Source organism: Neolamprologus multifasciatus, chromosome 5, assembly GCF_963576455.1.
Source record: "Neolamprologus multifasciatus chromosome 5, fNeoMul1.2, whole genome shotgun sequence".
Lineage (NCBI taxonomy): Eukaryota > Metazoa > Chordata > Actinopteri > Cichliformes > Cichlidae > Neolamprologus > Neolamprologus multifasciatus.
In genome coordinates this window covers 6,098,756-6,125,658 of record NC_140443.1, presented here as the reverse complement: position 1 = coordinate 6,125,658, position 26,903 = coordinate 6,098,756, and the positions used below count along the sequence as shown (strand labels likewise).

At 38.9% G+C, this 26,903-nt stretch overlaps 2 protein-coding genes across 2 annotated transcripts; one reads left to right on the top strand and one right to left on the bottom strand.

Annotated features, from left to right (window-relative positions):
* Positions 1 to 221: 221 nt before the first annotated feature.
* On the bottom strand, positions 222 to 19,045 carry znfx1 (zinc finger, NFX1-type containing 1). Its single transcript, XM_085159369.1, has 19 exons — positions 18,814 to 19,045; positions 17,939 to 18,025; positions 17,017 to 17,834; positions 16,347 to 16,581; positions 15,821 to 16,173; positions 15,468 to 15,647; positions 15,225 to 15,331; positions 14,147 to 14,385; positions 13,895 to 14,026; positions 13,489 to 13,637; positions 13,095 to 13,238; positions 12,884 to 13,001; positions 11,070 to 11,296; positions 9,705 to 9,844; positions 9,045 to 9,177; positions 8,314 to 8,481; positions 6,572 to 6,682; positions 6,316 to 6,411; positions 222 to 6,103 (listed from the first exon to the last, which is right to left on the bottom strand). The coding sequence occupies exons 2-19, from the start codon at positions 17,982 to 17,984 to the stop codon at positions 3,650 to 3,652; spliced, it is 5,850 nt and encodes a 1,949-aa protein (XP_085015495.1). The 5' UTR covers positions 17,985 to 18,025; positions 18,814 to 19,045; the 3' UTR covers positions 222 to 3,649.
* A 556-nt stretch (positions 19,046 to 19,601) lies between these two features.
* Positions 19,602 to 26,419, top strand: tbc1d20 (TBC1 domain family, member 20). The gene is made up of 8 exons (XM_085159372.1): positions 19,602 to 20,046; positions 20,152 to 20,337; positions 20,460 to 20,540; positions 22,194 to 22,380; positions 22,544 to 22,645; positions 23,292 to 23,433; positions 23,954 to 24,132; positions 24,291 to 26,419. The coding sequence occupies exons 1-8, from the start codon at positions 19,995 to 19,997 to the stop codon at positions 24,553 to 24,555; spliced, it is 1,194 nt and encodes a 397-aa protein (XP_085015498.1). The 5' UTR covers positions 19,602 to 19,994; the 3' UTR covers positions 24,556 to 26,419.
* The last annotated feature ends 484 nt before the right edge of the window (positions 26,420 to 26,903 follow it).

The following is a 26,903-nucleotide window of genomic DNA, read 5'->3' as shown; positions in this document are numbered from 1 at the left end:
GGAAAAGTCTCTTTTTAAAACTTGTTTTATTAGTTTTAATCTTTTAACTTTAAGCATCAAGCAAAAATTAAATTATCTGCAACATTCTCTGACTGGAAGAAATTAGTTTAACATTTAAACTTATTTTCTGCACATTCCAGCACATAAAATAAAATATTTTTTGTGTTTACACTCAGTCTTTAAATAGATGCAAGTAAAACACAGAAGAAAATAAATAAAGTCAAAGACTAGCAGTCCTGTTGCTCTATTTTCACCTGTAAAGCAGGAGTGCGGTAGGCGGAGGTTTACCCTGGTGCAGGTGTGCTGCGGTCAGTGGAAGAATCCGCGAGTTTCTCTGTGAGTTTCCCATTACGTCGTAGCTACTCAGTGCTTGTTTGGAAGTTTAGGGTTTTTTCCGGTGTAAAAAGAAGTTTTCTTCCCACGCACAACGGACACTAATGTTTTTGTCACTTTTTATGGAATCAAACTCAAAGTAAGGTCAGTACTTCCACGCTTTAAACGCTGCACGCTCATACTCTCTCTGCACTCGATATATGATCCATTGTTGATCTGCACACAGCTGTTGTCACAAACGTCGCACTCGCTTACGTCACTGTCATGAGACATTCTTGCAAAAAAATCAGGGTTTTAGTAACGCAGTAACGCAGCGTTCCTACGGGAAAGTAACGGTAATCTAATTACCGTTTTTGCAATAGTAATCCCTTACTTTACTCGTTACATGAAAAAAGTAATCAGATTACAGTAACGCGTTACTGCCCATCTCTGGTTGTGACTACTGTCCTTTATTTTGCAACAACCTGTGTTGAACCAACTTATAAGGGACGGAGGCCAGATGGACTCTGCGGATTATGACCTTCTGCACAAGTCAGAAATAAATTAAATGGAAAGTTATTGGACAGAAATCAAAGTGCAGCACTTTTCAAAAACAATATACAGTGTTACAGAAAACTGCAATTATTTAAAGAAAATGTCTGAGTAATTCCCCGGCTTTGTAAGATATGTGTAATAATTTCCATGAAGAAATATGTCGCAATTATGCAGTGCATTAGCAAAATTAAAAGACAACTTCTTTGGAGGACAAGCATGTAAACAACCGCTCATTTATTATTTAACACAGAGACATGGTTCACAGCAGATAGAAAAGCTCGGAGGTTAATGCATGACACCAAAGACCAGCATTTTAGTAAATTTGCTTTAGATCTTTAACCAAAGGACTACGTTCGTTGTATACTCTATCTATGACACTTCATCACACTATTTCTGTCTGGTGGGAACTTTGGACCACAACCTGCTTTACTTATGAAATGCCTGCAAGGGAACATTAATGAGCAATTTTCTGATAATACAAACCCATTACCCCTAGCCAGCATAATACCAACAGTTCATTCTGTGAACATAAACCTTGTTGCATTTTCTCAGAAGTAGATTAATACCGAGTGTTTTTTTCTCTCTCTCTGTTTGCATTTTTAATGCAAGGAGGTAAAAACGTATACTCACAAGCCAGCCATTTATTTAAAAATAAATATTTATATTTTGTTGAGTTAAGACAAAGGTTGCACATGGAATACAAATACCAGATTCATTTATTCACTTTCTTTACTCTGTTTTTTTAACCATTTATCCAATTCAGGGTGGTGGGGTTTGGGGAGCTGAAGTCTATCCAAGCTGTCATGAAAAATGTATCATGGAAAATAATCCAACACGGAAAATAAATAAACTAAAATTACTAAATAAATGAAAAGTGATTTATTTAAAAAGCTGCAGAATGTTTCATATAACATTAAGACTATACAAATGTAATATCATCTTAGGAGAACTTTTCCTTATTTCTCACATGGACTCTTAATTTTTAACTGCTCTTACAAAGACTTCAGACACTCTTTATCTGTGGCCTTGGGGATTCTTTGAAAACCACTATTTGAAATAGCCTCTGTATTTGATTTTTCTTGTCATTCAATATACATTTTTCATTTAAGCTCTTGTTAAAATACACCATGTCAATCACTAATCTTTTACAATGTATTCAACAGTTAATTTTGACCAGATGCTGTGGTCACATCCTTGTCACTGATTTCTTCTGTGTCTAGTTCACATGTTCACAAGTGGCTTTCCAGTTTATTCAGGCATTAAAACAGATGCTATGTCAGTGCCGTCAATCTTGACCCATTCAAGTGCTCAAATTCAAGGCTTTACATGAACTGACACATTATCATTCGTGGCACCTTTTGTGGCTGCTTTACCAAGTCGTTAAACTCTGTAGTTTTTCTTCTCTTCTCAGTGATCAAACCACAAATTGTATGTTGGAAAGAGTGGTAGGGAACTCGATAGTGTCTATTGCATGGGCAGACTACCTGGAACTCTGACAATAACATATTTTAAGGCCACCTGAAATGATAGATGAGGCCGTCCACCCTGTAGGATATTACCATTTTTCTCAGGTGCTGCCTTGCCATCCAGCTCTCTCTCATCCTGATGCTTGAATACTATAAATACGGAAAGAGTGGCAAGCTTTTAAAGTTTGCTCAATTTTAACACTTGTCTTGACAGCAGATTTTTGTTGTTTTTTTCCCCCCTGCAGATAGCACAGTTTGCATTGGAGCTGTTTTTGTGACAAGGGCGCATTCATCATGTAATAAAGTGATGCAAGCTGTTACAAAACATCAAATTGAAACTCAGCAACTGTGAGTCTTGTATAGTAGTGAAAAGGAATTGCAGCTATTTCGGGGTTGTTTTTATCACCTTCGCTGCCAATGATGTCCCGTTATAGACGCGAATGTTTAACGCTTGTATGTAGGCAAGAGACAGAGGAAAAATATTTGTTTTAATGATGAGGAGAAACGTTTTGTTGTTTTCCTTTCAAGCATCAGTTAGGTAATAGTTAAATAATATTTTTGCAGGATGGCAACTGAAAGTGACTAAGAACTTTTTTTTTTCATAGATTTTTATGTGAATGTGTCTTTTTACGTAGCATAACAAGTAGACTTGTTAATCACATTTGCTGAGCTTATTTCTCTGAGCCTATGGAGACCTATATAAAATAAAGACAACAAGAACACGCTTGCATTTACAGACATTTTAATCTCATATGAACAAGCATTAACCATAATAACTATCAAGTCACTATTCACTGTTATTTTACAGTGTTTTACTGCCACCTGTTGTTAAGCCATAATGCAACTGGTACTTAATGGAGTCCTGAGCAACCAAAGACTCACCAAGTTTAGCATTATGAACAATCATCTATTATTTAATCTGTAATTTACAAAGCATTTAAAAATAAACTACTACTCATCGTGTTTAGAATAGCAATACTGCATGATATGTGTTCAAAACAGAAGGTGGCAAGACACATGTTGACATACAAGCATAAAATCTACATTTTCAAGAAAAACGTTTCAAAAGTACAGTTCATGCAAGAAAAATATGGTCTTATTAAAAGCTCTCTGCCTAATCCATCTCGTAGGTGCCATAAAGTAAAACAGTAAAAAGTAAAATTATGCTATTTTCCTTTGCCAAGTTATTTACACTGAGTACACTGACTTTTGTTGAGGCCCTTGTTTAAGTAAATCCACAAACTTTTGTCACTCATACATGTTCCAGCTACGAGTCAAGGGTGGAAAGAAAACAACAGGCTTTTCTAAAATGGCTTTTAGAAGTCAAGTGGATTAAAGTTTAGAAGGTTATTGGCGTCAGACCAAGCAGGGTGCTGTGCCCCATCCATCTCTGAGGCAACTTGGTTGTCACTTGCAAGTATATGGCTTTGCCCACCAATAGTAGCATTACAATCAGGACAATGTCTGCTCTCCATAGCCCCTCCACACTCTGTGATGAGATAGACATGGCCATTTGGACATTTGTACCAGTGTCCAGGTCGCATTTTCATGGCTGAGACAATCATCTTTCTTTCCTCGTCACTGATCCCCAAGCCACTGAGTGGAAACTTCTCATCTAGTTTCTTCATGGCGTCCTTCACTTTTTGCTCATCTTGCTCAGTGAATTGACCCCACGTTTCCAAAATATCTCTTATTTTTTGTACGTCTGATTGAATTTGATCCGTTTGTCTCCTCTTATTTGCCAAATGGCAACGAACATTCAGTTCAGCCAGGAGATTGAGTCTCTGTAGCTCTCTCTGCAAATCAAAGACCTGCTGGTCTGTGAATTTTTGGTGGTAGCTATTGAGCCAACACACAAACTCTGCAACGTTCCTCAAGAACTTGTCGCGATCCATGTCCAACATGTCTTTCTTCTCAATCTTCAGAAGCTTCTGAACTCTTATTAAGAAATCCATCTTGTTTTCCACTACCCATAGATCATTTGCTGTGAGGTAGGGTTTTTCCAGACTTTCTTCGATAAGCATATATTCCATTTGGTCATCCATTTCATAGGTTTGAAGGTTTTCACACCACTGAGTTTGAAGTGCTTCCTTCTTTTTTTCAATATCTGACTGCTGTCCATTTATCTTCTCCTTTACCATCTCTATCTCTTCCAGACTGCGGTTGATCTGAGATCCGTAGCGCAGATTATTTCTGATCGGAGTGCGACACTTGGGGCATTCCTTTAGTTTTATGGCCACCTGCTCTACTTCATTTGCCTGGTTGTTATCATCCATACCCATGTATATGTCCATAGCTGTGTACTCAATGATGTGTTTACAATCCTCCAGCTGAATAAAGTAAGCGTCTGGCTCATTTTCAGTGCCAAAGAAAATCTCTGTGACGTCATCGTGGTGACAGATGCGGCATTTACTTGGACATTTGTCTCCGCACAGTCCAATGCACGGGTGGCCACAATCTAGGGTCTTGTTGCAGGGTTCAGTGCATGGTGGGCGATCACATGGCTCATAGCAAAGCTTATTGCAGCGATGGTGAGCACACTGCCATTCACAGGGCTCTCTACAAGGAGCACACGGCTGCCCACATGGCTTCATGCACTTACTGTGGACACAGCAATTCTCACAAGGTCTCTGACAAGGAGGACAATCACCAGTGCAAGGTTCCTTGCACTGGTGAGAGCAGATGAGGAGACGTTCGCATTTGTGAGAACAGGAAAAGTGGAAGCGTCCCTGAAAACATTTGCCGCAGGTACCACGGCAAGCATGTCCACATTTTAGCTGGTGCTCACATGGGGCCTTACATTCAGCCTTATCGATGCAATCTTTGTAAAAGCATGCATCTTCCTGGGTGTGTCCACACCTAAGTTTTAAGATGACCTTCACCCTGCACTTACTGGTGCATGGTAACCCGCAGACTGACTTACATGGATGTTCACAGCTGAGCAACTTCTGGCAAGGCTCCTGGCATGTAAATGTGTTTGGGTCCTGGTGACAAGGAATCATTTGTGTGTGTTGACACTTGGGTATGATCTTCTCAACCTTTACTGGACAGTTCTTTGGGCATTCTTTATGGCATAGAAGTGTGCATTTGTGTCCCAGATCACATAAAATCTTCTCACACTTTTTGACACACTTATACTTCTTGTGCTCTGGGTCATATGGATGACAGACCCTAGCACAAACGTGGCCACAGTCTAAACGGAACTGGCAAGGCTGGGTGCAGCCTCCCTCGGGTGCTTGTCTGAAATCGTCAGCATTTGATACTTTTACCTCTCGATCTGGATGATTCTGACAGCACAGAGTCAGAGCCTTTCCAACCTGATCCTTCTCTCTCAAGGTGTGGAAGATTTTGCTCCACAGTTTGACTTGGTCCAGCATCACTCTGTTGCCAATACAGTAGAGACCTTTCTTGGCACGTGACAACGCTACACAGACACGATTGGAAATGTTCAAGAAGCCAACTTTAGACTGTCGGTTGCTACGGACAAGCGACAACAATACAATGTCATTCTCTTCTCCCTGGTACTTGTCTACTACATGCACTTTGACACCTGCAAACTCCTTGGCTGGCATATGTTTACGCAGACAGTGGAGTTGGCCAGTATAGGTCGTGAGGATGGTAATTTGCTCTGGTTTGTAGTCTTGCAAGAGAAAGTGGCGACAAAGAGCTACAACAAACATTGCCTCATGACGGTTCTGATGGCTTTTTCCATCTCTGATTTCTTCTTCTAGTTCGTTGTGGTCCACAAAGTACAAATTGGTCTTTAGGCCCTGTAAATTTAATAATTTACATTTAATAAACACATTCCACATTATTCTTTTATATTTGTCGTATTATATTTTTTATCCTGTATTCTAGATATTGAATGCACAGCCTAAATTAGATTTGAGATGCATTTGAAAGTCTAGAGTAGCAAAGTTTAAAAAAAAAAAAAATCCTTGCATGCAGGAGGCACTGCAGGAGAGCAAACAAAAACATGTACCTTGATGTTTTCGTACTCCAACACAGAAGGATGGTTTTCTAACTCTTTGTAGATGTGTGGGGTCAGAAGACGGGCAATTTCTGGCCTCATACGATGCTTAAGAACAAACAAAAATAAGGACCATAGATGAACAAATCGCATAGAGATACTGAGATATATATCTTACTGTCTTTAACTGCATCATCTAAACATGTCTACAATTTAATGACTGATCCTGCAAGAAGATGAGAGAGCTAATATATGCAGAAAAACAAACCTGGTAGTTCAGTCTGACAAAAGGCAGTCCCATGTTCACTAATCTCTCAAACATGGACATCTCCAGGTTGAAGTTCTTAGCGAGTTCATATACTGTGGCACTAGGGCGCAGCTAAAGGAGAGGGGGAAAAAAACACTTGTTTATCATATGCTTTGAAAGGTAAGTTAACATTAGAAATCAGGTAATGCCTAATATTTACATGAAACTTGTTAATTGTTACCTGCTTATTTCAAGGCATTGCTTTCTGTTATTCCAAAAATAACAGTACGACTTCTTTTTCTAGACTTTAAATGCAATGCACAGAGCAACATCATGCAATCTAAGTGAAGAAAAGAGCACTGAGTTTCCTAGCCCTAGGACTAGGAGCATCAGACATAATTACTATTGAACAGCTATTAAATAGTTCCTAGCCATTTGTAAGCACCATAAATACAAATATGGGAAACCATGAATGAGTAAAATAAATATTCTTATATGGGTGTGTATTTGGATGGGAGTATAGAATGCATGCAAATGCACTCTAACTTTCTTTTGCTGTCGTTTTAGTTTTGCTTGTATGTATGTACTTGTGTATGTGTGCGTGCACGTATGTGTGCGCGTGTGCAAACCTAATTTAGCTAGAGGACAGAGCGTGATTGTGCATGTATGTGGGAGTGGTGTGGGGGAGGCAAGACAAATTCTAGTATAAATGTGAAGCATTGTGTTCTGCTCGATTCAACACCAAACCTGCGATTAATGACCAGCACAACAATGCCAGGCCTTATTTTACTTGGACAGTGTGATCCATCTACCTTCTCTAAATGCACAGATTCAAGTTTATGTTCCACAAAAATAATGCTTTAATGCTTGCCTCTAGAGTAAAAATAACTGCTATTGACTAACACTAATATGTGCCACCAGGATACCTTATCTAGTTTGTTCATTTGTTCTTTTTCACCACTTACTTAAATTGGTAAATTACAATATGAATAAACTAGAAAATATAACTATACTATAACTACACAAATAATTTTATCCATATACTGTAGCACATTAAATACTATTTAATGTGCTACACATGAGGTTCCATACTATTATGTTAATCTGATGTACATGATATAAAGAAGTATAATGATAAGGTGTAAAAACTGCCATTTATTTCCAACTCTGGGTTGCAAGAAGGTCACTCTTTTAGCCAACTTCATTTAAATTCCATTACTAAACTTTTAGTACAACTGCATGGAGCACACGCTTGTTAGTATAGTCAAATGTATACCCTATGTATGCAGATTCATAAATAAACATGAATAAACAGGGACACTAAGCAAATGTTAGTTTTTGATAGTTGTTGCACAGCAAGAATATACCAGAGCTGAATATTGAGATGTGTGATAGAGTTTTGTGTAGCTGTGATCACATGCTGCAGATTGGTAGACAGGCTGCCTAGCCATATGTCCTTGGCAGGCCCCGACAAGTTGTTGTATAATAGCCTCCTGATGTCCAGGATATCACTGCGTACTCTTCTCTATCTCTTGTAATAGCTAGTTGGTTTTTTTCTTTTGCTACCTTCAAGGCAACACACATAAAGATATAGAAAAGCACAGAGCATCTCATAATATGTTGTCTTTAAATTTTCATGTTACAACTGTGCCTTGTTAAAAACACATATAGCGATCCAAGAATAGTCAAGCAGAGTTAATAAACCGTGCAAGTCTCCTAAGTGCTCAGGAAACATCGCCTTGTTTGTCTGTGTCAGGTCTTACCTGTTGGTGGTCTCCGATCAGAATAAGGTGTTGGCATGCTCTGCTCAATGTGGTGATGGTGTGGGCTTCAAGAACCTCTGCAGCCTCTTCTACAATCACCAGACGTGGACGCACTTCCTGCAGGGTTTGACGAAACTTTGCTGCCCCTGTTGTTGTCATGCCAACAACCTGGTGGACAGGATATTTGTTTTTTTAAAGAGACAAGTTGACCTGAATTTGCTATTTATTTTTGTGGACTGTTAGAGCATAAGGTAGATATCAATCCTATACAAATGCAAGCTGAAGTCTGTTGGATTAACATAAAGACTGGAAACAGTGGGAAGCAGCTTATCTGTTTCTGTAGTTGTTTAACACTTTGATTCTTTATCGCTTGTAGCCTCAGTCTGTTCATATGGCCACAGGTGCTATTGGGAAAAGTTTTAAAACTTTGTAACTAACCAATAGGTTACATTACTGTAACATTACTGTCACTTCTTGGATTACCAGGAGAAATTCTGCTCTCTTCTACTATTTTTAAATGGAGGCACAGAAGAAAAAACTCTTTTAATTTGGATAATATACAGTTTTTTTTCTCTTGCACAAAGATGCTTGCCACAAAATCTGGGCAAATGAAACCAAAAATAATCTATCTGTTAATGTTAGTTAAAATAATTTATAATAAATCTGATCAATTCTATATAATTTATGGTTAGGATTTTTAAAAGGAATATGCTAATTGATATATTCTGTACCGTGGCTTTTTTGAGGAGACAGAGACTTTCATGCCGTTTTACATCAGCCAATCTGTCCACTGCATTCTGGTAGGCTTGTTCAGATAGCAGGGCTTTTTCGCGAAGCTCCGTCCTGTAGCGTGACACCCACAACCTGAAAACACAAAACCAATATGAAATAGTAAAACACTGAACTGACTGAAAGAGCCATGCAGAAGCCCTAAGATTATTATTATTGTTTTAATCTGAAATAACATGGAGCAAGAGCAAAAATATATTATGATTGACTAATACCTCTTCATTACTAATACACATAAACAATTAAACAATTTAAACAATACATTGTTTTTGTCTTCAATTCCCTGTTTGTTAGTTTAAATGAGAAATAAAACTGTGTACACAGTTCTTTCAGTCCTGATTTTACAGTAATAGAAGACTAGATTTACATCTTGGCTTTCTGCTGTGATAAAATCCTAAGAGATACATTTTCTTAGTGATTACTTGACTTAATTATACACAGTGGGAATATACGAAGGTAGGTCAGGGAATAGAAAGAGTGTAGAATAAAAAGGCGAATTAAGAAAGAAGGAAAGAGGACAGAACTGTACAGAGAATGCAACAGAAGGGAAGAGCCAGAAAAAAGGTACATAGTAATAAAAGAAAACACAGATGCAGACATACCGATAGAGCTTCCATCTGTCTTGCTGACTAAGAGTCCAAACATCAAACACGTTATCTTCCTCTCTTTCAGTCATAGCTGAGGTCTTCCTAATTTCGTTTCGGATTTTTTTCTTCATCTTTTTCCTCTGGTCTGGTTGGAACTGTATGGATCAGGATGGTAAAAAAAACATTATAACCTTCTGAACCTCAGTTAACTAAGTGATGAATTCATATTATAAAGTAGATATTGTATTATTTTTTTGTTGTTTTCTTTTTTCTTTTTGTAATAAGTTGTCATAGTGTGCACTAGATACTGGATACTGGAGTTAGAGACACGGTTACATTGACTGACAGATGTTCTGACACAAGCATCTGGAGCTGATTGTTATCTTTTAGACCTCACCTCTTCTAACTACAATCACTGAACTAGATTTCTACACTCAGTTTATGCAGTTGATTGTTCTTGGAGCATTTTAATGCAAGTCTCTGACTAATATTATGGTTTGATGTTGAGCCTCAGTCTGTTCATATGGCCACAGGTGCTATTGGGAAAAGTTTTAAAACTTTGTAACTAACCAATAGGTTACATTACTGTAACATTACTGTCACTTCTTGGATTACTACAATTAGATTTCTATGCAGTTGATTGTTCTTGGAGCATTTTAATGCAAGTCTCTGACTAATATTATGGTTTTTAATGCAAGTCTCTGACTAATATTATGGTTTTTAATGCAAGTCTCTGACTAATATTATGGTTTGCTGCTGAGGGCAGACCATCTAAGAAGTTTGTGCTTCAATTTTGGTGAGTGAAATTCTAATGTTTCATTAGTCTGTTGAGCACTAATTAGCTGATGTGCCTGAGCATTGCACATAGGAAATTTAAACTAACTTCCTAGCATTAGGCGATATTTAAGTACTCTACCCTTTCACCTAAACATGGTAACTTCTGCCTCTCCAGAATAACAGCATGCGGGAGACAAAAACACTACCACTGAATCTTGCAAATGCAAGACTGTAAACCAAAAGCCCAAACTGCTGGGTGACTTATAGTAACTATGTCCATCCTTTACAATGCCTGAGAAATCTTTCTCCTGAAGCTTTTGGTTATTACACTTACAGAGTTTTCACAGTAACATGCCAAGTCCTATACTTATCATCAACAAAGGGAAAACCGAAACTGCCATCTACCAAACATGGATGTAAATAACATATTGTATGCTGTGGACTTAAGATGTAAATATACTTCCATTGGTCAGATGTTGATTTAATATAAGCATATCCTTACATCAGACTCCACTCAGTCTGCGATGGTTCTACATCAATGTGCTCTTAGAGAAATGATAAACTCATTACGATCACTGCACTAAACCCTTCAATTAAATTTACCTCGAATCCTTCTTCACTCTGCTCAGCCTGTATTTTAGCTTTATCCAGGTTCATAGCAAGCATGAGATCCTCGACTTCTCTGACAGCATCCTGCATTTCTTCCTTCTTCCTGGCATCTCTAATGCCTCTGGGACCAAAGTTGTCTTCAATAATCCGCTCTGCCTGGATCAGATCTGCCTCCTCAGCGATTTCAATGAGGTCCTCTTCTTCATCCACCTCCATTGATACTGTTCAGAGCGACAGAATGGGTCAGAATGACAATTCTTTCAAACACCACAACAAATGCACATATTTCTTTTTTTTATTGACACCTCATAAAGTGAAATAATTCTATTTTCAGCATGCTCAGCATATGGTATTTATGCTATTCAACATACTGTATGTGTCATGGTCCCCGTGCCTGCCCAGCCGGCCTCACAAGGCTACACTTGTGTTTTTGCTCTCTGCCTGGGCGGAGCTCACCGCTGGCTCCCACCCTTGGCTCACACACCTGTTGGCGATCAGCTGATTTCCCGACTACTATTTGAGGCTGGGCCACAGATCTTCTCATCGCTGGATGATTGTGCTACTAACATTGGTCTCTCTTCCCAGCTCCCGTGGTCTTGTACCTTTATGCCCTACCTTCGTGACTTGTGAGTGATTTTTCCCTTTCTTGTTCCAGTTTACCTTCCCGGACCTGTGACCTCCCAGCTGTACGAATGTGTGTGAGTTGGATGTGAGGACGTGAGCGAGCGTGAGAGAGAGAGAGCCTTCCCCTAATCCCTTGGAACCCTGGATTTTTCCCCGTCACTGTATATATTATCGCATTGGTGTGTAAATAAATGGTGCTCTGAGACGTCAACCTGTTCTGCGCTTGAGTCCCTGCTTTCAGATTGTGACAGTATGTGCATGATAAAATGTTTATAGTCTTCACTGACAGCAATTGCTGATCTGAAATGACTGTGACAGCAGTTTTAAGTTTAGATTTAACGCTCATGTTGGTGTTTTGGAACCTTAAGTGTTTACATTAGATGAAAGTCAGTCATTAACCCTTTAAAACCGGTCAGAGCAGACATGCTCCATTTTGCGTAACTATTTTTAAATCCCGGTAGCTCTGCAAACACGTAAGCTAGCGCAATAATTTTTTTTGCATATGAAACCTGAGGAGTTGTACTTACATCTGACCTGCCCGAAACCGGAAGTGACGTCATTTTCGCGGAAATGTAGTTTTTTACCATCTGGGCCTCAATGAGCCTATACTGGTGTTTTTAAAAGTTATGTTTGACTTTATGACTTTCTGTGTCGTTTCTGGGATGCTTAGGACTCATATTGCACTGCTGGAAATAGTTTATTTTGATTCATATGCTGCTTTTTTGCAAATTTGCATTATAATATTTATTTTCGTTTTTCCAGCAGTATATAAAAATTGGTGTATTTCAAAAATAAAACTATGAAGACACTCAAAATAAATTTCCTGTGGTGAGAAACTATTTTGTGCAACTTTTTTGTATTTACAGTTTTGAGGGATAAGCCTCTTAAATTTCTCTAACTAGAAATATATGTTAAAAAAACAAAACGATTTTCAATTTTTTTGTAGTTTATTGCACTTTTTTGCAATGTATGTAAGTACTATGCACTTAATGCAGACATATTATTAAAATTTAGGCTGTAATGGTTGTATTGATGTATAGCAACTTGAAATGCTCCCAAAAATGGCTCCACAGCATGTATTTATATAATATAAGCTCTGGTGGACTTGGTTCTATGGTAGGTCTTAAAGGGTTAAATAATCTTTTACTTGTTCAGTTGAGCACCGCTTAGAGTAAAAGTCTTACCATCATTTCCATTCGCATTCTCTGTCTCCCTCTGGAGGACGACAGTGGAACCCAAACCCAACCACTCCATCATCAGGCTGGGCTTCTTCTCATTCCAGGTCTGAAATTCATCCATTGCCTACAAATCATTTCAAACTCATGAGTTTGGACTCATTCTGTCAAGCTCATTTCACATGCATAAAATGTGAATTTCTTATTCAGAATGACTCACAGGGCGGCGATGCAGGCTGTCCCAGTGTTGGCGCAAGATGAACTTGTGTAAGAAGCTTTCCCTCAACACACCTTTCAAAGAACATTCCAACTTTATACTCTGTTCCTCGATCTCCTTCTCCTCTTCACACAGCTGCCTGTAAACCTGTTAAGCAGGTGAGCAAGCCACACAAAGCAAAAAGAATGATTGTGTGATCATTGACAAAAAAAAACGCAATAGAAAACCTATTAGATAAACAAAAGATGTTTAACAGGAAACAAAAGGCGTTTATTTAAACCTGTTTCATCTTTTTATATATTCTGAGTCTTTTCTTCATCTTTTCTGTGAACAAAAGGAATACACGAGGAGCATTTTAAAATAAGATTCAAACTGCAGTTCACCTGCAAAAGCTCACCTGATTATATGCATTACGCAGATGACTGGGCAGTGTTCGTCTGAAGTTAGGTGAATGGGTCAGCTCCCTCAGATTGAAACGCTTCAGGATCTCACTGTTGCTGCGACCTCCAACTCTCACTATGCCATCTTTTAAAAATTTATGAATACCTGAGATGCAGAGTTAAAATAAATGCATGTCACATCCCAGAACACTGAAAGCTTTTTTTTGCATTGCATTGTCCATTCCAGGAAACAGACCAGAAGGATAAATAATTAAATATAACCTGAAGTAGAGGTCTGTGGCCTTTTAGTGAATGTAAATACACTTGACACATAAGATTCTTTGTACCTGAAATTGAAACATCCTCTTCCGTGACAAGTGAGCAAACCAAGCGTGTTATTACGAAGCAGCTGTCGGTGCTTACCCTCAAGAAACTGATCCAGGGCGTGGTTGGTGTAACACACAACCAGCATCGGAGCCATGTCAGGTTGATCTCTCCAGAGTTCCTGGTTGGTCAAGAGCGCCTGAGCAATCTTTAGACCGACGTAGGTTTTTCCTGAGGCCAAAAAACATGTTGACTTTTGCTAGAGAAAACTTAACTTTGCACTTCTTAAAATTCTGTCATTCAACAAATAAAAACGAAAAACTCACTAACAATGGTCTTTCAATTTCTTACCTGTGCCTGGAGGTCCTTGTATGATAGACAGTTCTTTTGTGAGGGCCAGCTGGAAGGCTTTCATCTGAGACTCATCCAGACCCAACTCCTCCATCCTTGGCCAGGCCTCTGCCTTCAGACTGTGAAAGGGCCGTATTCTGGCCTTGTAGTCGAGGTCAGCAACAGATGACAAGTCATAATTATCATTTCTTCGAAGATAAGCTGGCGGTTGGACATCTGTCTTGCATTCCACGATGTACCTGAAAGAATTAAAGATCCTTAGTAATATATTTCTTTAAAGAAAATCTCTCCCTAAACAATAAATCAGCGTTTCAATATCGCAAGGACTTTTGCTTAACTACAGAAACTGTGCTGTTAAAATCAGGTTTCAACGGTCAATGGGAACTTTCAGTTGTCAACGGTAACTTTATTGTCCCCAATGGGAAATTGATTTGCAGTCTGTCCATACACAGAGAGACAAAAACAAACAAAAAAACACCCCAAAAAAGCCCAGACAGAACAGCCCAGATTTTATCATCAACAAAGTGCAATGTGCAATGGCAACAACACTTATGGTTTAGTGGTATTAACCATGATAATAGCAGCAGCAAAACACACCCTATGTCTCTTGGTCTTCACTGCAGGCACTTACATGAGTTTTCCTAGTTTATTTGTCAAACTAGTCAAGTGTGGGAAAACCCTTGACACCCTTTTTATGTTGTAGTTCTGAGAGAAAAGGTTTAATGGAGTTTCATTTAGAGATACTGCTAGGCAACAAATATAAAACAATATTTTTTCAGTATTTGTTAAGGGTACTGAAGGTGATGGCAATATTTGAAGTATTGAAAAGATCCATATGTAAAAGTTTTTGGGGAATTGTGAGATGATATGATAAATTAAAGTGAATGCTGAACTTACTTTGACACTTTTACTCCAAAAAACGCTGTCAAACCCTTCTTGCTACTGTTTTCTCACTCAAAACTCTTTTAAAAATATTTGTGGTGTTAATTGTTTTAAAATAACTTTTGGATTTTATTAAAAAAAAAACTTGACAGTAAAATCTGAAAGTCCAGGGCAGCACATTGACACACATCCTTACCTTTGAAAGGGCAAATCATCCTCCCTCTGCTCCTGTAAGCCCTCTAGAACATACCGATAAGCCTCAAAGTAGGCAGTGGTCTCGACCATAAGAAACACTCGATCTTTCTGTGATTTTAAAAAAACAAATTTTGTTCTTTGTATTTCTGTTTCAAATGACCACAGATATTTCTTACATTTATGCAAAGAAACTGAATGCATCATGCCCATTTTAACATATGGTGCAAACAATGTATTACTCTACCTCAATTCTTGCCAGCTTTAACCTGCTCTCCTCTGTAAATGTAATCTGGACCAGTCCTTCCTGCAGATGTTCAGGGTCTCGATCTGACACTGTGGCAAACAGGAAGCTCTCAAAGTTATCACTTGACAGGCATACCAGGGAGCCATAAAGCAATCTCTTGGAGTTCTGCCAGCGTACAAACTGTGGGAAAAATGGACAACCTGTTAGTAATATACATGTTTATATATGTCTTTACATTTGACATTTAAATAGTGAATGACCAGTGTATGTATTAACACATCAGTGACACAGAATATACTTTACTGCATCATTCAAATGCCATTTTACAAAGACATCAACAACCAGAAGCTAACCTTAAGTGGCTGTGCGTCAAACTGGACAATGTAGGCAATGCCAGTGTGTGTGCATTTGGGCACCACTAGCTGTGCGTCAAAATATATTCTGATATCATCAAAGCGCTTTGTCTTTAGTGGGCTGTTGGTCCTTCCGATATCTTTTTGGTTCTGGAGCAATTGCTGAATCCCCTCACGCAGTGGTCGCACAAAGTCCTCTCTGAGCAGCCGGAAGTGTGTATCAAGGTAGAGGTGGGTGTTTGTGTAGCTCTGGGAGGTAATGTTAGGTCTAAGGAAAGGCCTATGCTCCTGTCGGAACTCCTGTGGAGTTGGGTAGATTGGTATGGTCCTGAAATCCTGTTGATCTTCATCATCTAGGTTAGAAATAGTGGAAGTATTAATAACTGTCCGATCTATACTAACATTTCGAAACCTTACAAAAAGTTTTTTTTTTCTGGCCAACTGCATGGTATTTGCTTCAGGACAATCTATCCAAATATGTAAAAACAAACTGATTTCAGTAGAAATATCTCTAAGAGCCAGTTACCTGGGTTACCACCACCAGAGGGCAGGAATGCATATGTGTCTCTGTCTGAGCGCAGGGTACCCTCTCTTGCTCTATTCTGGAGGTGTGCGATCAGGTCCTGAAGTTGCTCCACACTTTCCTCAATTTGAGGCTGAAAGTCCACACCTGATGCCCTCAGGCTGTTAATGGAGGCTTGGAGCAGTGTCAGTAACAAACTCACTGTATGAACCGAACTAGCAGGGAAGATGTTAAGCACCTAATAAACATAACAAGGAAAAAAGAATTGAGCTACTTTAAAACTGTTAATAAAAAGCACAGGAAATAAAAACAGAAATGCCTAAATAAGGTTTGTTTACATCTGTGTAATCTGATTTTCTCAATAACTGTATCTTTCATTATGCCTTTTTCTCTTTGCACACAGGAAAAATAAAAATAAATGTGATTTATATATTACACTATCATTCCCACTGCACTGTATGTACATATAAAAAAAATCTCACTGGTCTGTATTTTAGTGTATGAAGTACATTACAGTATACACACTGTTTGTACATAGTAAAATTCCCCTTGTACTTTATTGCTTCATCTATTGAGCAATGTCCTCATATGTTTTTCAGATATAAAATCAATTATCCTTCAGCTGAATTTCCTATGTTTTGTCAGGTTTTCTATGTTTCATCAGTTTATTTACCTGTGAGAGAATCACCAGGATATTTTCCAGATGCTGTGGGTATTGTGCTCTGCGAGCAGGTTTGCTATCTGACACCATCCCCGCAAGATAGTGGGGTAGAGAGGTGCAGAAGAACCCTGAGTCTTTTATAATGCCAGCCAGGTGCTGCTGAGTGCCTCTGTCTGTCCTTGATTTAAAGGCTTTACTCAGCACCAAGCAAATGAGTTCGATAAGATCCTGCCTTATTTTGGTCTCACTGAGGAGATCTTTCACAGAAGGATGTGAGGACATGGTAATGGCCACTACAGATGGGTCTTTTAGAGAGAGTTCTTCCAGGGCTTTAAAGCCCAGTCCTCGGCCCTGTGGTGGCCTAGCTGTGCTGGCAGAATTTGATCTCCTTCCATTTCTATCTTGCCTGTCTCCCTCAACATCTCTTCTTTCACCCCTCCAACCTTCTCTTCTGTCTCCACGTTCTTCTCTCCCTGCCATCCCTATTCTCGCTCCTAGTCTAACAACTGGACCTGCTTCTGGGTTTCTTCCTACTTCTGATCTCCATCTCTCTGCACCTTCCCATTCATTTCTATCTCTTCCAGCACCTCTTTGTCTGCCTCCCCTTTCTGTATTGCGGCCCACCTCTATTGCTCCTCTTCTTCTACCTCTCTCTGCACCACCACCTCTTCCCCTTCCTCTCCCACGCAGCTCTTCAATATCTCTTTTCCTTTCCTCCCTTTCACCTTGACTACTCCCATGACTTTGTGCTCTTTCTCTGTCTCCTTGTGCTCCCCTTCGTCTTCTCCTTCCACCTCGACGAGCATTCTCACTTTGGACAGTATCAGTATCTAGGGGAAAAATAACATTTATGTAATGAGACTAAAGTAACAAATTTTAGTTGCCAGATTTTCTCAGTTTATTATGTGACTGCCATCACATACTGTATAATTACCATTATTAGGTCCGCTTCTCCCAGTCATTAAAATCAAGCTTTCCATGGTTGTGCATGTGGTAGATGATGAAGTTAAGACCAGTAACACTGATGATTTAATAGTGAGAGGAAGGAGAAGAACTACATTTAAGCACAATGCAACAATACAATGATTTAGAAATTTCGCCACGAGTCTATTAAAATAGAAAACACAACACAGCACTGATTGAGGAAGAGTGATTACTTTCACTCTCTATCACTGGGTCATAACTTGTAGTGAGTCAGCGTCAGATAGAAAGGATGTTTACATCAGTAAAATCTGGGGGAATCAAAGCTAATAGAGTTCATGGATGAATGGATATGTGTGTGTGTGTGTGTGTGTGTGTGTGTGTGTGTGTGTGTGTGTGTGTGTGTGTTTTGCGACTATATTTCAATGTCCATCGTTGTAGGTTTGTTGGTGTGCGCTATAAACGAAACGTGCCATATTTGTTTTATTCTAATGTTGTCCACTGCACTGAATTCTTATGAAATGCAAAGTCTTCCCTCTGCTGGATATTGCCCGACAGGTTTCCTTTTTCAAGAAATGATTCAGAGGTTTACACCGCAAGTCTTAGTCACGGATGTGCCAATAATAACACTCCACAGGCTGGCTGCCCTCCAAACAAGCTATACCATTCATATTGCCTTTTATGTGTCTGTCTGTCTGTCTGTCTGTCTGTCAATGACTTTACATGTCGTGTGCTATATGACTTGCAATTTTAGCTATCAGTTCGCATCACTGTTCTCAGTGTACACGCTATTATTATTTACTAAATAAGAAAATACAATAAGACAAATAACTCTGTATCCTAAACACTTCCTAGATAAGCGATAGCCTAAGAAAAGAACGAACTTACCAAGCGTGACATCTGACCAACATGAATATTTTCCTGGTCAAACTTTGTCTAGCCGTCTCTCATTCGGTCTGTGCGCAAGCTCATCGCAGCCTCTTCTCCGGCTGTCGACTTCAGCAACCTGCTATTTAAGTGCTTTGTCATTTTCGTTTTCGTTTCTTCAGAACACCCCACCTAGAAGACAGAGTGGATTTGTCCTTTTATCCTTGACTAAAGATAGAGCGAGCATTAAATTAATTGAAAAGCATGACTATCTAGGACCATGTAAAATTTAGGTTTATTTTAATGTGATATTGGGCACACATGTTATTATTTTTAAATAAATGAAACAGGAAGCACTGTATTGCATAACTATGGAAGTCTAGCCTAGTTAATAATAATAACATCCTAAGTAATAAGTAGCTAGAATAGACTGCGGGTTTTTATAGCGTTGTATTTTTTTCATCTTTGATCACATTTAATTCTTATATTTGTTATAAACGCATTTTTGCTTCCGCTAATTTCCAAATTAGGCCTGCTTAAGTTTAAAAAAAGATTTTAGAGAGCACCACAATCTCTCAGAATTGTTTATCATTTTTATTATTATCATTATATATTGGTTGTTAAGTCATAATTTTATATCAAGGAAAATACTGTTCCACACAGTTTGCAGACAGTTCTAGTCTATGTATTATATAAACCCGGTAGATAAGTATTGCCTGATGGGGTTTTTTGTTAGTGTTTTCCTGTTTCTAAAGTTTCGTTTCTTTACAGTAAAAATTGGGTCGACCCCTCCTCCTCTTCCTGTTTTTTTTTTCCTGTCACGTCATCACTCCGTATGAGCGGCTAGGCTAACTGTATCAGCTGTATACTTGGTTGCTTCCGCCAATGTAAACATGTAGCCGGTTTTTCGATTTAATCCAAGTGCTGGTAGGCGGTTGTTAACCTGTTTGTCAGTGGTCCCAGCAATGATGGCTGTGTTCCTAAAAATAGCCGTTAAGGAACCAGGGCAGTGTAGCGCGAGCTTAGTAAATAGCTAACACTGAATAGCTAGTTATCTACCAGGCCGTGTTTTCATGGGGCTAGCATTGCTAATTAAACAGTTTTCATTGACAGCCACGCAAGGCTAAATCGGAGTTAGCAAAAACTAGGGAGAATGGAAAGTAGTGCTATCTAACGAGGACGCATCAAGACGTACAGACACCATGAAGAAGTCTAGAAATGTTGGAGCATCGTCGCCAGTGAATGGAAAGCAAGGTAACGGTCGCTAACTGTGCCATGTCAACTGTTTGAGTGCTAACAAATAAATAAACAAATGTGGGAGCATAGCTTCTAACAGTGAAACGATGTTGTCTGTTCCAGACTGGGACACCAGACGGAAGAGGAAAATAGCGGATATCACACAGGCACTGAGTGTGAGTCCAGTGGACGTAGCAGCTCTGAGGAGGATGGCTATCAGTGAAGGAGGACTGCTGACCGATGAGATACGGTGCCAGGTCTGGCCTAAGCTCCTCAACGTCCCCCTTGATGTCTTGAATCAAGAGCCAGGTATTATAATTGTTGACGATATGCAGTTGCGCATCTCGCTTCTTTTTCACCTCCTAATACAAAGGCTAGCAGTCAATGCATCATACAGTAATTGCTGGTGGCAACATTTTCATTTTTTTCAGACACTGTAGACCGAGAAAATAACAAAGACTACAACCAGGTGTTGCTGGATGTCCAGCGTTCACTACGGAGGTTCCCACCTGGTGAGTGACCAATCTATGGCCAATTGTGTCTACATACACACACTGTAGACATTATATAGAGTGACTGTGTCATCATTTCTAATACAACTATAAATTCCTCCAGTTTCTTAACTGCTTTTCCAATTCATGGATTGGGGGGGCTGAAGCATATCCCAGATGTTATGGGAAAACTGAACTGGGTTGGCAAATTCTACTTGCAAATCGTGTATATTTTTAACCTTTGCTGACATGGACACAGGGTCACCATCGTTCTTTATATATTATTGGCCTTGTAGTGGGTTATGGTGTAATTAGCTAGAAGTTTTGTTGAGAAATGTTTTGCCCATACATTGTTGACAAAACACTGTTTCTTCCATTGTAACCTTTTAAATTCGATAGTTATTCACCTGAAAAATAATCTGCATTTAATATTGTAATTATCAATGCAATATGAAAATGGCTTTTCTGCTACTAGCTGATATAGTGGCTTTTGCTGGTAGCCACTTGGCTTCGTTGCAGCTATATCTATTGCTCTCCACTGCAGGAATCTGTCGTGGTATTTTCTGTAAAAAAGAATGTCTGCAACATGTTCAGAGCTGTGGTCAAGCTATTTTATTACTGCATGAAGGAGAGCCAACACACATCACAGTTCACAGTCATTCCAGCTCTGACCTTAGGACATCTCAGCTCCTCTTTTATACCCTCACACACAACTCTGTGTATCTTTTAGTTACAGCAGGTTTCTGTCCCACGGGATGTTACTGGGGAGAGGGCAACTCCCACTATCTTTTCCCAGGAAGCTCCTGACACTGGTCAGCTAGGGAGTTTCGTCCTTCTACACCCCAACAGTTAGCAGATAACATAGCGAAACATTGTTAAACAAAGCAAAGCAGTTTTTCACCATGTCATCCTGACACATATTCATACTTCGGCTAAGCCTACAAAGGCTATACAAAAATCATACAGTGAAATTCTAACAACCTACATCTAAATGTAATAATAATAATAATGGATTGCATTTATATAGCGCTTTTCTAGGCATCCAAAACGCTTTACAATTCCACTATTCATTCACACACTGGTGGAGGCAGCTACAGTTGTAGGCACAGCTGCCCTGGGGCAGACTGACAGAAGCGAGGCTGCCATATTGCGCCATCGGCCCCTCTGGCCATCACCAGTAGGCGGTAGGTGAAGTGTCTTGCCCAAGGACACAACGACCGAGACTGTCCGAGCTGGGGCTCAAACCAGCAACCTTCCGATTACAAGACAAACTGCCAACTCTTGAGCCACGATCGCCCCAATAAATGTGAGGGTTAACTAGATTTTTCCCATTACAAATCAAATTCTCAAACCAAGACAATTGAGAATTCATATGATGTACTCAAACGACATGCACTGAAATTGCTTTTCCATCTTTTTCAGCTAAATAAACTTGAGTTGAAAGAGCTGCTATGGTGGTTAGCCTAACTCCAAATTTGAATTACATAGTTATTATTTTTTTAGTTGTGGAGACATTTTGAATGCCAATGTAAGCTAACAGCTGTATTTTATTTGAAAAATGCTGAACGGGCTGGTCTATTTCATTTTGAGCACTCAATGCACTTTCGATAACAAGTCTCATCCATCCAATCACACAAACATTCATACAGCGCTATTTTGGCTATGCATGCATAGGTATGCCAGATGAGCAGAGAGAGGGTCTCCAGGAAGAGTTAATCGACATCATCCTCAGAGTTCTGCAACGTAATCCCCAGCTGCACTACTACCAAGGATACCATGACATTGTCGTGACCTTTTTATTAGTTGTGGGAGAGCGTCTTGCAACTGCTCTAGTGGAGAAGCTCTCCACACATCACCTCAGGTACTTATCACAGACACAAATGAATCTACAGCAGGTTATTTTCTCTGCTACTTAATCTTCCACTTTTTTTGTATGCACAGTCTGTCCTTATTGCTTTGTGCTTCAATAAAAAATCATACTGTGAGGTATTAAAAAATGCTGTCTGTCTTATTCTCTTTCTCAGGGACTTCATGGATCCCACTATGGACAACACAAAACACATTCTTAACTATCTGATGCCCATCATCGAAAGGGTCAACCCTGAGGTGCATGACTTCATGCAACAGTAAGATTCACTACTATTTTAGTGAAAGTAGACCAAATGGTTTTGTTCTGCATTAGGATACAAGAGGATGTTAAACCTTGCATTTTTATTTTTTAGTGTTGAATGACAAGCCTGAGATTGCATACCCAACTTTTAATATTAGCTTCTTAAATTTACAGTAAAGAATTGTGCATGCAATAGTAATTTTTTTGCTTTAGACAGAAAATCTTTTAGCGTCTGTTGTAATGACAGTACTAATGATGATCATTAGTATGACCCTTTACTACTTTGGCATATCTACAGCGGTGTCTCCTTTAAACAGCTAAGGTTAATGTTAAAACAGGTACAACTATAAAATGAAAGCTGTTTTAAGTGAAGGAATGAAGTGTGACTGCTCTTACATCACACTGATCCAATTATGATAGCTCAAGTTTCAGTTGTAAGGCATCCACGTCATTAAGGCTGCAACCAAAGGTTACCATTACAGTTGGCCTTCATGTTTGATTTTCAGTTCCTGATTATATCATAAATATATAAAGTATATAAAATGCAAGTTGTAGAAACTTCTGGTTGTAGGTGCTATATAGAGTACTTTAAGTGGAGCAGTTGGCAAACTAAATAGTTCAGTGTGTCATTGTAAGCTGATCTCATCACTTGTCATTTTAAGGGCTGAGGTGGGTACAGTCTTTGCTCTCAGTTGGCTCATCACATGGTTTGGCCATGTCCTGTCAGACTTCCGCCATGTTGTACGGTTGTATGACTTCTTCCTGGCCTGCCATCCATTGATGCCAATCTACTTTGCTGCTGTGGTGAGTTTCCTGTTTCCTGGTTTGTCTCTAAGAGACACTCCCCAAACATCAAGTTACTTTAACACTACATGAATTACATATTCTAAATCAGTGTAAGAATAAACCATTTATATAATCTCCATTTGTGCATATGTAAAGCTCATATTTTTTCACTGTGCAAAGGCCATTGTGACAGCTGAAGATATGGATAATGTTGTATTCATGAGGGTTGTGGAAACCAATTTGGTAATGGTTGAGCATTTATTGACATTATCTGTGGCTAATCAATCAATCCCTTTATTATTATTATTATTATTATCATTATCATTATTATTATATCAATGCAGTGATATCAGATCAGTTCTTCTTTTTAAGTTGCCCCTATTTAGTTGAATTTAGTCAGGTGTGTTATTTTAAATGATTACATCTCTAATGGGAATGGCTTCTTATTTCTGTATGAATGTATCATTGTTTTCCTTGACAAATATGCTGTTTACATCTCTATGTTTATATTGGTATGCAAACTGTATTTATGTTGTAGATCGTGCTGTACAGAGAGGAGGAGGTATTGGAGTGTGAATGTGATATGGCCATGGTTCATCACCTGCTATCCCAGATTCCCCAGGATCTACCCTATGAGACGCTCATCAGCCGAGCAGGAGACCTCTTTGTACAGTTTCCCCCCTCTGAACTGGCTAGAGAGGCTGCTTCACATGAAAGGTAAGTTCTTACAGTTATTTTAGTGGTATGAAACTGTCATCACTGATTTTTCTTATATACTAATACTCACATTTTAGTTTCTTCTACTTCAAAAACTGCAGTTACTCACTTTCAATAAAACCTTTTTCTGTCTCTCTACATGTATCTGTCTCTTTAAGCATGGCAAGCTCTACCTTTAAGGACTTTGAACTTGCATCTGCGCAGCAACGACCAGACTCAGTTCTCCGTCGCAGACGCAGACAAAAGCAGGCTGCACTGGAGAGCTCAGGAGTGAGCTCTGTAGTTGCAGTGGCCCGACCTTCAGCAGCACGGCGGTTTGTTCGACTTGCAGTCATGGGTCTCACGGTGGCTTTAGGGGCAGCAGCTCTTGCTGTGGTCAATACTGCTCTTGAGTGGGCCCCCAAGCTAGACTTATTTCCTTGAACTGTTTTTCTTTTACACCAACACTCCATGTATTCTGTCCTCTACTAAATCAAGCTGGTGGGTTTGCTATCAAGAACCCTTTAATGGTTTAAACCACAAACCGCGGAGTCGGCAACACTGTCTGGGTGCACTCTCTAAAGTCAGTCTCTTTCGTCTTCGAGGATGTCTTTCTACTCTGTGTAGGGTTTGTCAGGCCTTTTTGCTTTGTAATTCCCAAATAGGCACCAATGTAAATGCTGCTGTTGTTCTGAAATGAAGAATATAATGAAGAGACTATGTATAAGAACCATTATTGATGGTCATCACGAAAGCTTATTTATATTTAGTATTAGGATAATCTGAAGGCATTATCCTCACAGGGATTTGCAGAAAACTTGGCAGACTTACTACATTTGAAACTGCTGCCAATTACGAGCGCCTGAGTGAATGTGTGTGTAGTTGAGTGTGTGCGCAGTCACAAACCGTTTGTTATCTATTTGATACCTGGACCAAATAGGGAATTCCTGAATTCTCGCTTTGTAAAATTTACTGTTTGTTAATTTTAAGGTAAGTAAGTGTATAGAAACATGACACGCAGGCACTTTAAGGGTCACCGTTTCATTATTTTTAGGTCATTTTGAGTATTTCATTAGTTATGTTTAACCCTTTCAGTAAGCGTATAAAGGTATCTTCTCTTAAGGACCGAGTATCTTTAACACATCAGCAGCTGTTACCCATGACTTGGTTAAATGAAACTGGTCTTACAGAAGTAAATACATTGTAGCTTACTTGAAGTTTTTGTTTGCCTAAACATATATTTGAGAATATGCCCTCGCAATAGAATATGGCTTTCATCGCCCAGGAAAATAGTATAAGAGTAGCTGAGTGGTAACGTTTAAGTTATTTAATGCTTGCACACACACACACCTGAAAATGAGTTTGTGTTTTGTGTACCCAAATAACTAGTTCATGTAAAAAAAATTGTAGAGAAGATTGTCATATCCTAATAGTTCCCACAATATGGTCATTCACCAAATGCCTAGTAACAGTAAATATCAGAGGTGGAATAAGTAAAATGAAGTGGATATTGTTGTCTTCTTATTAGCAGTATAGCAGACGTGGCTTGTACTGACTGCATTAGTTTTGTAAAATCACTTTGATTTGATAGTTGCTTTTACTCAGTTTGTTTGGAAGGGTGCTCCTTTTAGAGAAGTGCCTGGGCCTTCATATTAATTCTGTCTAATATTTTAGATTTATACGTGATTTTTGCTTGATTTGAGCAGATCCTCCTTTGTAAAGTGATTTGAGTGTAGAATTAGTCCAGGGTACCAGATTGGTCCAGTCATTGGCATTAAAATCACATCCTTAAATAGGAGATTTTATTTTAATAGGGTTTCGTTTATTGTCAGTCATTTGAAAACCCACAGTTCTTGTTTCAAATATCAGCCTTGAGTTCTTGTCCCCTACCGGGACACAGAACTGGTAGTCCTCTAAAAACTTCTTAATTGGGTGAAACTCATCAAAGTGATTTTATTTGATGCTTTTTTTTTATGTGAAGCTGAAGGCTTGATGCTCCAGTGCTGTGCTGTGTTTGATTGGTTTATTGGCCTTGTATTGAGCCTCTCATTCAGCTGGTAAGGGATCTGCAAGCTGACTGAAATGAAGGTGACCTGGCACATGTCCGAGGATGCTCTTATGCTCCTAAGAGCTTAGTTGTTGAGCATTGTAATGCAGCACGTATCTGCACTCAGCGGTGTTCATTTATTTTTATTGCACTAAATGATTTATCTGCCTTTTATGTTTATTTTTGTTACTATTCGACTGTCTACTAATGTAAAGTTGTACAAGAGAATGCTAATAAACTAGAGTGAAAATGTTTTATGCATTTGGATTCAGGCTTACGTTTTTATTCAGAATATTTTCTATGACTATATAGTGTGTTTTTCAGGATTTCTCAAATTCAGGTTTTAGCTGCCCTCTCACAGCTTCTGCTAGACCTCATTAGCCTCAATTGCCCTTTGTGACTTCAGTTCTTTAGGCTTCTTAACATATTTAGATTAGTGCTATGGTTCTAATAAGAAATAATAATAATAAAGGATACAGAAGATGACAAAGTTGAATGTCGTCAGATGCTTGAGCTGATCTTAAGCTCATTTTTTTAATCTGTTTAAATATACAGTTACATCATAATGTCCCTATTTAAAATACATGGTGCTTCATGACTCAAGACAAAGAATGTAAAGCCTAACAACAAGCTTTAATGCAACATCAAATATAATTTATTTGTAGTAATTTAGTTCCTGTAATTCTTTAGGAATTAATACAGGAATTAGTTGCAGAGAAAGACATTATACACATGATACTTTATA